We start from the raw sequence: 12923 nt of genomic DNA, 5'->3' as shown, positions 1-12923 counted from the left end.
AGACCCCTATTTTTATTTTTTGTTTTAGTTTGCGAATGCGTTCCCACATTTCTCATATTCATAATGCTCAGAAACATAAATCCCTTTGACAATCTGATACAGGCTGTGTGTGTGTGTGTGTAGACTTTCGCTTGTGAGCTAGCAAGTGCAGCAGACCAATTGCAGAATGGGTGCTGACATAGGGAATGGAGAAATGAGGATTTCTGCCACAAAGGCCACTGGGATATGTGTCGGTAGTGGCCTGGAGGACTGAGAGGGACTGAGGGGGAAACAAGCCATGGCAATCCCCCAAGTGGGTGATCGTCTGTCAGGAGTAATGGATGAGCCATCCACCCACTGTGGCTTATTCTTGGGGTGGCTTAGCGTGATGTGTGAACTCGCCCGATACATAGCCATTCCACAGACATAATCAATGGCACTGGCATTATGGTCGCTTCTCTTTGCTGTGGCCACACACACACACACACACACACAGCTCTTCCTGAAATGAGGAAAAGTATGTGTTTTTCCTCTGCTGTGCACAATGTGGAAGTATTATTAGGGACTGAAATTTATTCTGTCCTCTCAATGGGCAAATATGATTTGAAAGAGCTCTGTGGGGAAATGGCATTACATGCATGCAAATATCATATGGAAAATGTGTAGAACTTTTTTCTCCAAGTGATTTAATTATAGTTGCATTCATTTTATAGAAGTTGTATTGTGAGCGTAAAGGTTTACGACATTCTTCTATATAAAAGTATCTGAACCAGTTCAAAAGTAGTTCAGGGTAGCTGCACTGATTCCAAAGCACTTTTTGAGATTAGTGTCTGACTTGGAACAGAGCAGAGAGCTTAGAAATATATATATTCTCTCTCTCTCATTAACCTGAACTAGAACTGAACCCATTTTTTAAATTAGTTAGCTTCCTGCTGAGGACACGTCGAAGTCTCTCTGTTAATATTAGCAGCCCACAGCTATCATGTAGTATGAGCACAAGCACACAAGATACTCCATCAGTGGCAATCTGCCAACCTGGGGCCATCACCTTTTCGTTACTGATTTTGAGGCTGCTGTTTGCATACTGAAAGGCTGTAGCCAGGAATGAAGTTTTACTCTCTAGGATTAGGGATGTATGAGAATTTCATTTTTGCTTGCAAAACATGTGAGCATGCCCTGTTCAAAGCCTCGAACATGAATGTGGGCATGAGCACTTGTCCGCTGAAAATATTCACAAATGGTCAAACATGTGCTTGGGTTTATCTCATCCCTAATTCCCAGCTGAATTTGTGCAAATTTCTTTCATAGGCGGAATCAGCCCTGCTTTAGTTTATGGAAGGTATCTGCCTAAATCAGGGAATTTGTGCAGATTTGGGGAGCCTCGCACTCATTTGGGGAGATTTGCGCAAATCTGTTTGACTGCTGCTCAGTTTGCACAAATCCCCCATTTGCGCAAAGCGAGCAGTGCTCACAAATGAAAACGAGAATTGGCCACGAGATGAGTGATAAGACGATGCTGGGAGAATCCTAGTGATCTCAAACATTGCTTGCTCACCCATCCCTATTTAGGATAGTCATCCCCAACCTGGTGTGCTCTAGATGTTTTAGACTACAAGTCCCATCATTCCTGACCATTGGTCATGCTGGCTGGGGCTAGTGGGAGTTTAAGTCCACAATGTTTGGAGGGCACCAGGTTGGGGAAGGCTGCTCTAGGATAAAGTACCATTAAAGCCTTTCTTGTTGGCTTATGGCAACACAGAGAAGATGTCTAAGTGATGTTTAGGTAGGAAAAGCTGGCACATTCAAAAGTTGATAGGGGATATACAAAATCATCCAGTGATTTTAATTTGTTAGTAGAGGTGCAACAGTGAATTAATTAATTGGTGCAATTAATCAATTAAAGCATCACTACATGAGGATTCTCTCACCTAATAATCAGTGGGATAATGCATGCACAGGTCTGTGGCTAGGGGCACTACTGACTGCCTTAGTTTTTAAGATTTGGGAAAGGCCATAGCTCAGTGGTAGAGCACATGCTCTGGATGCAGGATATCCCAGGTTCAAATCTTCGCATCTCTAGGTAGGGCTGGGAAAGACTCCTGTCTGAAACACCAGAGAGCTGTTGTCAGTCAGCATAGACAATATAGTGAAATGAAACAGTGACATAATTTGGCATAACAGTGCCAAATCTTACTGATACAGGAAGGATTTATGTGTTGACAGAGAATGGGTGTAGTGTGTGTGTGTGTGTGTGTGTGTGTGTTTATACTCCAATGCTGGTAGCCATGAGATGGTATCTCTGCTCTTGAAACCCTGATAGGTTAACTCATTTTTTTCCTGTTAACCAATCACTATGGCTGGCAACAAGGATCAGAAATAAATGTTTTACCTGAAGGCAATGCTTGTTTTACTGTAGACAACCATCCCACCTTTAAACTCATCATAACTCCTTCACAGTTAATTGCAAGGCATCTCTCCACTCGATGTCCTATGTTTGTGCTTGTGTGGCCAGCAGCTGCTGTTGGCACACACTCAGAATGTGATTTTTTTTAACCCTTTCCTCCCATTTGACATTCCTTCATTATTATTTTTAATGGCCCAGCTGTTTTAATTTGCGCTGTGTAATTGATGGAAGAATGGCCTTGCTCCTTCCCTTCACATGGAAGCCTGGGAAAGCAAAGTATACCCCCAGGGCCAGAGTATGCATCTTGCGTCATGTAAATGGTGTGACCTTTATGTAAATAAATGCAACCTCTTGGGGAATGAGTAAGGGTGTGTGTGTGTGTCCAAGTCCATTGGAAAACAAGCTAATAAAAGACAATTAACTCTGGAACAACAAGCCCAACCAGCCAATTTAAAGTTTGGCCAAATTTACCAATCAATTCATTGAACTTTGTATGCCTTTATAAGGCATCAACCAATCTTGCATGAAGAATACCAACAACAACAACAAGTACATGAAGTACCCTGACTGGTCTGCTTTAAAAATCCCATCCTTAGCCAACTGTTCCCTACTTTTGCTTTGAACTGCAGCTCATCAGGGTTGTCAATGGCAGGGCTTCCTAGTGATGTGATCCTAAGCTGTGTAGAGCTGTGGGGAAGCTGTGAGAGGATGAGGAAGGAAGGAAAGCTGTGTGAAGTACCTCTGCAGGAAGGGACTGCAGTGCAGTGGCAGAGCACCTGAATTACATGCCGAAGGTCCCAGATTCAATCCCTGGGTTCTTCAGGTAGGGCTGGAAAAACTATTGGGTTGGTTCACATGACACAGCCGGGTCATCGTAGGTTATTTTACCAACTGTGCACCGGGTGTGCGCAGCTGCCAATTTGAATATGCAACCCTTGATTGGGGCAATTGGGGGTTTGGGTCATGTCGTACGATCCCAGGCAGCATGGGTTATTCAAGGAGTAAAGAACCATAGAATAACTCTACTATTAAACGAGGGTTATGCGAGGGTTGTTTAACCGTAGGGATGGTGTGGGTAGCCGACTGGGTCCAGGAGTCTGGCGGGCTCCCTCCTGCCAAGCCCCCAAGCCATGCCCACCAAGCCCCTGACCCTGCTAACCCCCCCCCCCGCTCACTGAGCCACCTGCACTCACCTGGGATCCATCCGCAAGGGCCACGAGCACCATTCTGAAGAAAAAAAAATGGTTATCACAAAATATGCACACATCTAATCTAATGCAAAATGGCACCATGAATGGTCCATATAAGCAAGATTACAGCCATAAATGGGTGGGTGGGGGGTCAAGCACGGGTCCAGAGATGTTCAAGCAAAGGCAGGGGCTCAGCAGTGCTCAGAGAACCTGGATCGGGGGGGGGGGCACCCATCCATCCCCATTTAAGCCTCAAATAACCTGCACTGGCCAGGTTTGCATGACACAGCCCAAACCCCAATCATCCCGATTACAGGTTGCATATTCAAAATGGCAGCTTCATGCACTCAGCACGCACTGTAGCTCATTGTAGGTTAAATAAGCCATAATGTGTAAACTGGGGAATTGCCTGAAACCCTGGACAGCTGCTGTCGGTCAGTGTTGACAATACTGGACTAGATAGTTCAACCGTCTGACATGGTATAAGGCAGCTTCCTATGTTTCAGAGTATTGTCTTTTCTCCATCTTGCACTGTAATTCCCAAGAGGTGGCATGAAATATTATCACAACATTTGTTTGTTTGTTTGTTTATTTATTTAATTTCTATACCACCCAATAGCCAAAGCTCTCTGGGCAGTTCACAAAACTTAAAACCGCAGAGTGCAACATAAAACAATATAAAATATAAAAGCTTAAAACCACAATATAACAGTTGTTGTTCAGTCGTTCAGTCGTGTCCGACTCTTCGTGACCCCATGGACCATAGCACGCCAGGCCTTCCTGTCCTGTGCTCTCTCCCGGAGCGTGCTCAAGTCCATATTCATTGCATCGGTGATGCTATGTAGCCATCTCATCCTCTGCTGTTCCCTTCTCCTTTTGCCACAATATAACAGTAGAACCAGAATAAAATCTAACAGCAATTCAGAGATTTCAAATATAGATTTAAAACACCAGACCCAAAAGATTAAGAAGCTAAAATGCTAAAATACTGGGAGAATAAAAAGGTCTTCACCTGGCACTGGAAGGAGAACAATGTAGGCTCCATCCAGGCAAACCTCTCTAGGGAGCTCATTCCACAGCCAGGGGGCCACAGCAGAAAAGGCCCTCCTCCTGGTAGCCACCCGCCTCACTTCCTTTGGTGGGGGCTCCCAGAGAAGGACCCCTGAGGAAGATCATATGGTCCAGGAAGGCACATATGGGAGGAGGCAATCCTTCAGATAACCTGGCCCCAAGCCGTTTTGGGCTTTCAGTGTTAATACCAGCACTTTGAATTTGACCCAGAAATGGACTGGCAGTCAGTTCAGCTGGAAAAGTACTGGTGTAATGCGATCTCGTTGGCCAAACCCTGTTAACTATCTTGCTGCCCTATTTTGGACTGGCTGAAGTTTCCGGACCATTTTCAAAGGCAGCTGCACGTATAATACATTGTAGTAATCCAGACGAGAGGTCAGAGCATGGATAACTATAGCTAGGCTATCTCAGTCCAGATAAGGGCACAGTTGGTATACCAGCCAAAGCAGATAAAAGGTGCTCCATGCCACTGAGTTCATCTGTTACCATCAATATATGAGCTCAAATTGTAATGGATTGAAAAGCTCTATAGAAATGATTATTGGTATCTGGTAAACTTTTATCTTCTGCATCTGTCCTCTTGAAAGGTTACCTTTTTCACTCTTCAGTGCTCTTTTGTGCACAGGTCCTATGAATTAACATTTTACAAATGAAATACATGTGTCCAGTAGATTCTTCTCTGGGTTCTGTAGTAATATTATAGCTAAATACTAATTTATATGTTGGAGGAGGCTAGTTCCCTTGTTGTTTTAGACTCCCATCTAGTGGCCATAGTGCTGTACTGCAATAGAAACAATTGAAGGATACTTCTGGCAAATTGCAAATGTTCCAGTTGCAATTTCATGTGGTCTTAAAACAAGTCCAAGGACTTCATTTAGGGCTGACTGGTGACACCTGCCCTGTGTCTTGATCAGGAGATCCAATCACAGATCTCCCATGTCTTGCATCGAATTATGTCCTCAGAATTTGGGTATCCTGGCACAAAATGATGATTTTCATATTTTCCAACCATTTCCAGTTTCATATGATTTATGCCTTTGAATCTGCTCTGGCTTTTAACTGTGTTCATCTTTTATTTCTGCTTTTTAAAAAGTGTGTTGTATGTGCAGTTACTGATTTTAAAAGTAAACTGGATTTTAAAAGGGTTTGTTTTATGTTGATTTCAGCATTTATAAAGAAAGGTAACAGATAATTACAGTATACAGAGACAGAGACAGAGAGAGAGCAGTTTACAATTTATTTGAAATTTTGTTCTGTCTGTAAGATTGAAAGCCATACAGTTTAAGTCCTGGCATCACTTTTAGCCCTGAACAGAAAGTTCTGTGGTGAAACTACAGGAAAAGCGAGTCCTGTAATAGCTGAGCGGCAATCAAGAATGCTTGCATCTTTTTGTCTGTTATTGTTTGCCCTGGAAGCTCTGGGAGGAGGCGGGGTATTGGCAATTCATCGCATAGGAAGCTATTTGTATTAGGTCTTTTCACATATGGTTTAACTGATGTGATTGCAACACACTGAAAAAGAAGAGAGTGGGGGGAACACTTCCCAAGCAGAGGAACACCCCTGTGGCTGCTTTGGAAGCAGTCACAGGTGGGTGTCTGCATGAACTGGGCCTATCTAAATTAAATTATCTACCTACAGGAAAGTACATTTACCCCCACATTCTCTGGTTTTAAAATCCTATTTCAGTTTTGAGAAATACCTAGTATGGATTAGGTTTCTAAAAACTAAAATACCCCCCAACCCGCTGCTGTCAGGGTTGGAACTGAGCCCATAGAGCCTCAAAGCAGCTCTGATTCTGAGGAAGAGCTACAACCCATGAGAGAGGAGCCCGCTCGTCTCTCAGAGACGCAGCTGCAGGGAGAGGCCCCCCCCCTCGCATTCCTGAGAGAGATAGTGACCCTGGCAGCGAAAGAGCGGAAGATCGGTTGTTGCTAGATGCAAGGCACCGGCGCAGAGAGAGGCGCAAGGTAGAGGGCGCCGAGAAGAGGCACTCAGCCCGCTTGGTGCTACAGCAACGGCTGCGCCCCGATGCCCCATGGGTAAGGGGGGAGCCTCCCCTCCTAGCCCATAAGTTTCAGAGCTTTCCCGCCCTTCTCCTCAAAACGGGGACCACCTGTGTAGATGGAGCTTAGGTTACCCTGTTAGGATACCCTTTGCAGTTCCTTGCTTAGTCGCTGGCAATTAGCATCTGAAAGAGTCATTAAGTTGTAAAGGAATGAAGCCTTGGAGAGAATCCCTTTTGTCTGTGTCTTGTTTGGGCTACTGGACGGGACTTTAAGAGGCAGCAAGGGCGCTCCTGACAGCTGCCCCCAGAAGTGCTCAGATTGCTCTTCCATTTGGGGAAGATAATAAAAGTCTGAGGTTCCGTGAAATGAATGGGATTGTACTGTAGCAGACCTGGGTCAACTGCATCCAGTGACCTCCTGTGGTCACAGCATCTCCACTGCATGTGTGGTCTTTCCCATCTTCACTTCAGCTTCTCATTCCTTTCTGTTGAAGGAGCTGCTCTGTGCATGCCTCCCTTTGCATGTGAGGGGGGACCATAGGTCAGTGACAGACCGCATGTTTTGCATGCAGAAGGTCTCAGGTTCAGTCTTGGGCATCTTCAGTTAAAGGGAGTCGGTAGCAGCTGACAGCGGAGGCTGGTGGCTCCAATTCTAGTGGGCCTGTAAAACTACTCTGGGTTTCAGTCAGAACTTTAAATGAGCTATCCAAAGTACTGAACCCTACCCCTACAATGGGTTCAGTGCCGTGGATAGCTCCTTTAGGGTTCTGGCTGGTTCTGACTGAAACCCAGAGGAGATGCACAGGCCCATTGACATCGGAGCCACCAGCCTCCACTGGCCTAGTCTCCACAGGCAACTAATGGGAAAGACCTCTGGCAGATAACCTAGAAAGCTGCTGCAGAGCAGAGTAAGCATTGTCAGGCTAAATGGACCAATGGTCTGACCTGGTAACAGCAGCTTCCTATGTTCCTCCTCCATTGAAATGAGTGGGGAAGCCGATTTTCACAGGAAGTCCATGCATGCACTTATTGTAGATCTGAATCTTCATCCCATGGGGATAGTTAGTGCAAACAGGAGGTAGCATGGTATACCTGTGTCTGAACTGTACCCCATTGGACTGCAAGTGTGGGTTGACGCAATTGAATGCTGCTCCATGCAAAACAATGTCCTCCTCATAGAAAGCAGGGAGAATTGTTCTAGTCCCTGTCGTGCTAATGTCCTCTGTGTAGAAATGTTCTTCCCATGAAGTGGTCCAGGTGAAACCATCAGCAGATTGTTAGAACTAGCCTTTGGTTTCCATACTGCTATGACGTGAGCATATGATGTGTTGGACTACAACTGGCTGGCTGGGGATGATTACAGTTGTAGTCCAACACATCTGGAGGGCGCCATGTTGGGAAAGGCTGGTCTACAGGAAGTAGAGCTGAAGATAAAGGAACCTTTCTCTTATAGAAAGGCTCAAAAAATTGCCAGCAGGTTAAAAGCATAACTTGGCACGACCTGTTGCTGAGCTTCATTAAATCAAATCTTTTTATTTTCCATTGAAAATTTGTGTAGCAGGCAATACTGCCTTTCCTCCCCCGTTCCTCCCATTCATTTTGTTCTTTTCTCATTATAAACATCTCTAATAGGTTAGTGTCAACAGCCCTTGATTTAATGACTAGCTGTGGTTTTACCACAGAACAAATCCTGCCAGACGAATCTGATCTCATTTTTTGATCAAGTAACCTCCCTTGTGGACCATGGGAATGCTGTAGACATAATATACCTCGACTTCAGCAAAGCTTTCGACGAAGTGCCCCATGATATCCTGATGAGCAAACTAGCTCAAAGTGGGCTTGATGAAACAACGATCCAGTGGATCCACAGTTGGCTACAGAATCGGATTCAAAGAGTGCTTATCAATGGGACCTTCTCAAACTGGGGAGAGGTAATGAGCGGGGTACTGCAGGGCTCAGTCCAGGGCCCAGTGCTCTTCAGTATTTTTATTAATGACTTGGAGGAGGAGGAGGTGCAGGGAATGCTGATCAGATTTGCAGATGACACAAAATTGGGCGGGATAGCTAATACTTTGGAAGACAGAAACAAAATTGGAAGTGATCTTGATAGACTGGAGCACTGGGCAGAAAACAACAGAATGACATTTAATAGGGAAATGCCAAGTTCTGCACCTAGGAAAAAGAAACCAAATGCACAGTTACAAGATGGGGGATACGTGGCTCAACAACACTACAAGCACGAAGGATCTTGGAATTGTTGTCGATCACAAGCTGAATATGAGTCAACAATGTGATGTGGCTGCAAAAAAGGCAAATGCCATTTTGGGCTGCATTAATAGAAGCATAGCTTCCAAATCCCAAGAAGTACTAGTTCCCCTCTACTCGGCACTGGTTAGGCCTCATCTGGAGTACTGTGTCCAGTTCTGGGCACCACACTTTAAGAAGGATGCAGACAAACTGGAGAGGGTTCAGAGGAGGGCAACAAAGATGATCAGGGGACTGAAAACAAAGCCCTATGAAGAAAGACTGAAAGAACTGGGCATGTTTAGCTTTGAGAAGAGAAGACTGAGGGGAGGTATGAAAGCGCTCTTCAAGTACTTGAAATGTTGTCACAGAGAGGAAGGCCAGGATCTCTTCTTGATCATCCCAGAATGCAGGACACGGAATCATGGGCTCAAGTGACAGGAAGCCAGATTCCGGCTGAACATCAGGAAAAATGTCCTGACAGTTAGAGCAATACGACAATGGAACCAATTACCTAGGGAGGTGGTGGGCTCTCCCACGCTGGAGGCATTCAAGACGAGGCTGAACAGCCATCTGTCAAGGATGCTCTGACTTGGATTCCTGCATTGAGCAGGGGGTTGGACTCTATGGCCTTGTAAGCCCCTTCCAACCCTACTATTCTATGATTCTATGATTCTACCCAGCAGGAAGAAGTTTTAAAACTAGCAAGAATGAGTTCCTTTGTAATAGTTGTTGTGTGTTGTGTTGTTCGTAATTCTGTTAGGTCTGTAGCATTAAATTTTCTCCTTCCTTCCTTCCAGTTTCGACGTCGACAATGGCACCTCATCGGGACGGAGTCCCTTGGATCCCATGACGAGCCCTGGATCAGGGCTGATTCTCCAGGCTAACTTTGTTCACAGTCAACGTAGGGAGTCCTTCCTCTACCGGTCAGATAGTGACTATGACCTCTCTCCAAAGTCCATGTCTAGGAACTCCTCCATTGCCAGTGATATGTAAGTATTTGATGCAGAATCTAAAGTGTTGATGCCTTAAGGCAGCCTTTCCACATCAAGTGCCCTCCAGATGTGTTGGACTACAACTTCCAGCAACTACCTGCCTGCTGGGGGATGCTAGGAGCTGCAGTTCAACACATCTGGAGGGTGCCAGGGTGGGGAAGGCTTCCTTAAAGCCTAACAAATACCTGAAAGATAGGTGCATAGAAGATGGAACAGATGTATTCTCTGTTGCTCCAGAGGGCAAAGCTAGAATCAGCGGGTGGAAATTGCAGGGGAGCCAATTTTGGTTAAACATTAGGAGGAGCTTCCTAATGAAGAGCTAGCTGCTTGACAATGGAACAGACACCTCTAAATTAAAGCTTGTAGTTGGGACAGTAAACCATTGTCTTTATTCAACTCTCAGTTGATAGAATCAAACTTCTTGATAAATTCTAAGTTCTTTTCTTGAAGAATGGCAACTTTCATGTCAATTGGCAGAAGCCCCCTTAGAACAATGCTCTGTCATGATGTAGTATTATGCCGACAGACCAGGGATGGGGGTGGAGTGGCAAGGAGCTCTGTTGTTGCTGCCACCATTTCCAGTGGCAGCAAAAAGAACATTCTGTTTAACAAAAGAAGAGGGGCAGCTTTACAAAGCACTATGTCTGCCCCTGCCAAAGTCACTTCTCCCAAACGTTTCACAAACTTTCACCTGCTGCCACAAAAACTGGCCAAAATGGTCCCTGAATGTGCTGCCTTCAAATAGGGTAGTGAACTGGGGGGGGGGGGCATTTTTTTGTATATTGGTCTGGCCTACAACTAGGATACAATCCCTGAGAGCTTCTCCAAAATTAATTTGGCCCCCAGCCTGAAGAAGGTTAAACCATTGCTGGTATATAGGCTCTCAATGCGCAACCAGGGAACCTGCTCATTCACCAGATTCTGAGTGTGTACACAGAGTCTATGCACACACATTTTGTATGCATGCATGCTCCCTCACAGGTTATGCCAAATGTGGATAGCAAAAGGCTGGTGGGCTCTATGCATGTTCAACGTAAAATGGGAAGAATCCTGTTGGGGCTATATGAAGCCGTAGACTTGAGCATAATGAATATTCCACACGATTTTTAAAAATCTGACCTTTTAAAAACATAAGCAAATATAAATATGTACATTTGGGAAATATCAAAACACATGTTTCTTTTAATTAGATAATCTGACAGCATCCACAAGGGGGAAAGGACTTCTAATCTCAACCTGCGTTTCCTATTTTAAAGAAACCTGATCATTCGTTTCCATTCCAAAAATAAAATTGCTCTGTGTGTGTGTGTGTGTGTGTGTGTGTTATGCTTAGGAATTGTTTATCAGTAAATGAAATCATTCTGATAATTACCCTGCAAAAGTATTAGCAGAAACTACAGGAGGCTGACGGCTGACGTTCCAGCACTGGGAAACCTTTCCCTTTAATGTGGCAAGAGTCATAAGAGGGACCTCAGAAAAACCTTCTCATATTCTGAGTTGCTTCCTTCTTCCTAGAGACCAAGGGTGTTTCCAGATGGAGGGCTCCCAGCCCTACAAATCCAAAGGCATTGTGCAGCTATTCTGGTTTTTCTTCCTTTTTCTGGCAAGAAAAACGATGGAAAAAGCAATGGGAAAACATGAGAGAGCTGCAAATTAAGGAGGTTGTCTGGACCGCCTGTAAAATTCCATGAGTGAGGCTGTGCGATTTCGCAATAAAAGCCTTTGGTAGTAGCCAGTGGTAGTGAAATGCCAGCACTAATGGCGTTGAGCGAATGTAACTGTGTGAAGATTCTACTTTTTCAGGTCTTGTTAAGTTCTCACAATAGTAGTCCTTGTATGTAACTTCCTTTTGATTTCTTCAAGTCCTTGTCATATCTTACACAGCATTGCTCTGCAATCCCTTGTCTGATCTCACCTGAGGCTGGGCTTGTCTTTCCTGACCCTGTCCCAAAGGGAGCTTTTGCTGCCTCGCTTCTCTCCATTTCTCCATTCCTGCCTGACGGATTTTATTGGCTCTAATTTTAGATTACCCCATGACTTTTTACTCCCCAGCTATGAGCGTATAAACTGTTTGTGACTGCATCTATGGTGATGGACTGTCCTGTGACTGTGAATCAGAGCCTAATCAAGGCCAGACTAAATGTTCATCAAATCATGCATAGCAGAGCTGTGCGTGATTGCATTATTTACTTTACTGTAAGCACATACTATTTACTTTAGTGTAAATGGAGACATTTTGTTTCTTTTTTTAAACCCCCACCCACACGGGGGAGTGGAATTTCAGGATAAAAAAGCTGAAATCCCCCCCCCCTTCTTGGAGCACCATGGTCCTGATCTGAATTGGGGCCACACACACTTACACTAACGTAAATAATCGAATCCCGCATAGTGGATGAACACTATGCTTGGCCCCCACATCTCAGTTTTTCATCCTTGTCAGGTCTTTAAAAGCAAGGAAAAGGAAGGAGGAAACTCAAGATGCTTAAAAAGATATAATGGTAGGCTCAACGCATTTCTGAACATCGTTCCTCAAGGGCACATTTTCTGCAATGATTTGCCAATGCAAGGGACACTCCAGGGACTCATTCCTGTTTGTGGTGCCATCGCACTTTCGCTATTTAAGAACAAGGCTCATGTCAATTAGTTGCTTTGGGACTGCAGAAGGAAGGGGAAAGAACACTCTGGCCCCATCCATTGACCAAAGGAACAAGAGCCACCAATTGTTATTCAAGCAAGAACACCAGCAAGGGAAGATCAGCCTGGCCTGAAATGCATTTAAATGCCCCTCATAACTCACCACCTTTTGTGGCCTTGAAAAACTGGTCTCCCTTTGCTTCCTTTTCCCTCCACTCCCTTTCCCTTCTGTGTCTTGTCATTTTAGTGTGTTAGCTTGATGGCGGGGCCCGCCACTCTTTTTTCCTTGATGTGTGTCACTTTCAGAGACAATAACTGCCTGAAAAACAGGATGAAATTGTAGTAAATAAATAAATATTAATTACCATCTGCTACAGCTCTAACCTCTTAGTACCAGTATT

At 44.7% G+C, this 12923-nt stretch overlaps 1 protein-coding gene across 2 annotated transcripts in view; it reads left to right on the top strand.

Moving 5' to 3' along the window:
- PDE4D (phosphodiesterase 4D) overlaps positions 1–12923 on the top strand; it is a 1044072-nt gene that overhangs the window by 864465 nt on the left and 166684 nt on the right. For both annotated transcript variants that reach the window (XM_084833299.1, XM_084833300.1), the window contains one exon: positions 9694–9885. In XM_084833299.1, coding sequence (XP_084689425.1) covers positions 9694–9885 — 192 coding nt within the window. The remainder of the gene's footprint in view (positions 1–9693; positions 9886–12923) is intronic.

Source organism: Heloderma suspectum, chromosome 2, assembly GCF_057233095.1.
Source record: "Heloderma suspectum isolate Gila_16-S chromosome 2, 16-S_ref, whole genome shotgun sequence".
Taxonomy (NCBI): Eukaryota; Metazoa; Chordata; class Lepidosauria; order Squamata; family Helodermatidae; genus Heloderma; species Heloderma suspectum.
The sequence above is the reverse complement of the archived record's forward strand: the minus strand, read 5'-3'. Positions and strand labels throughout refer to the sequence as shown.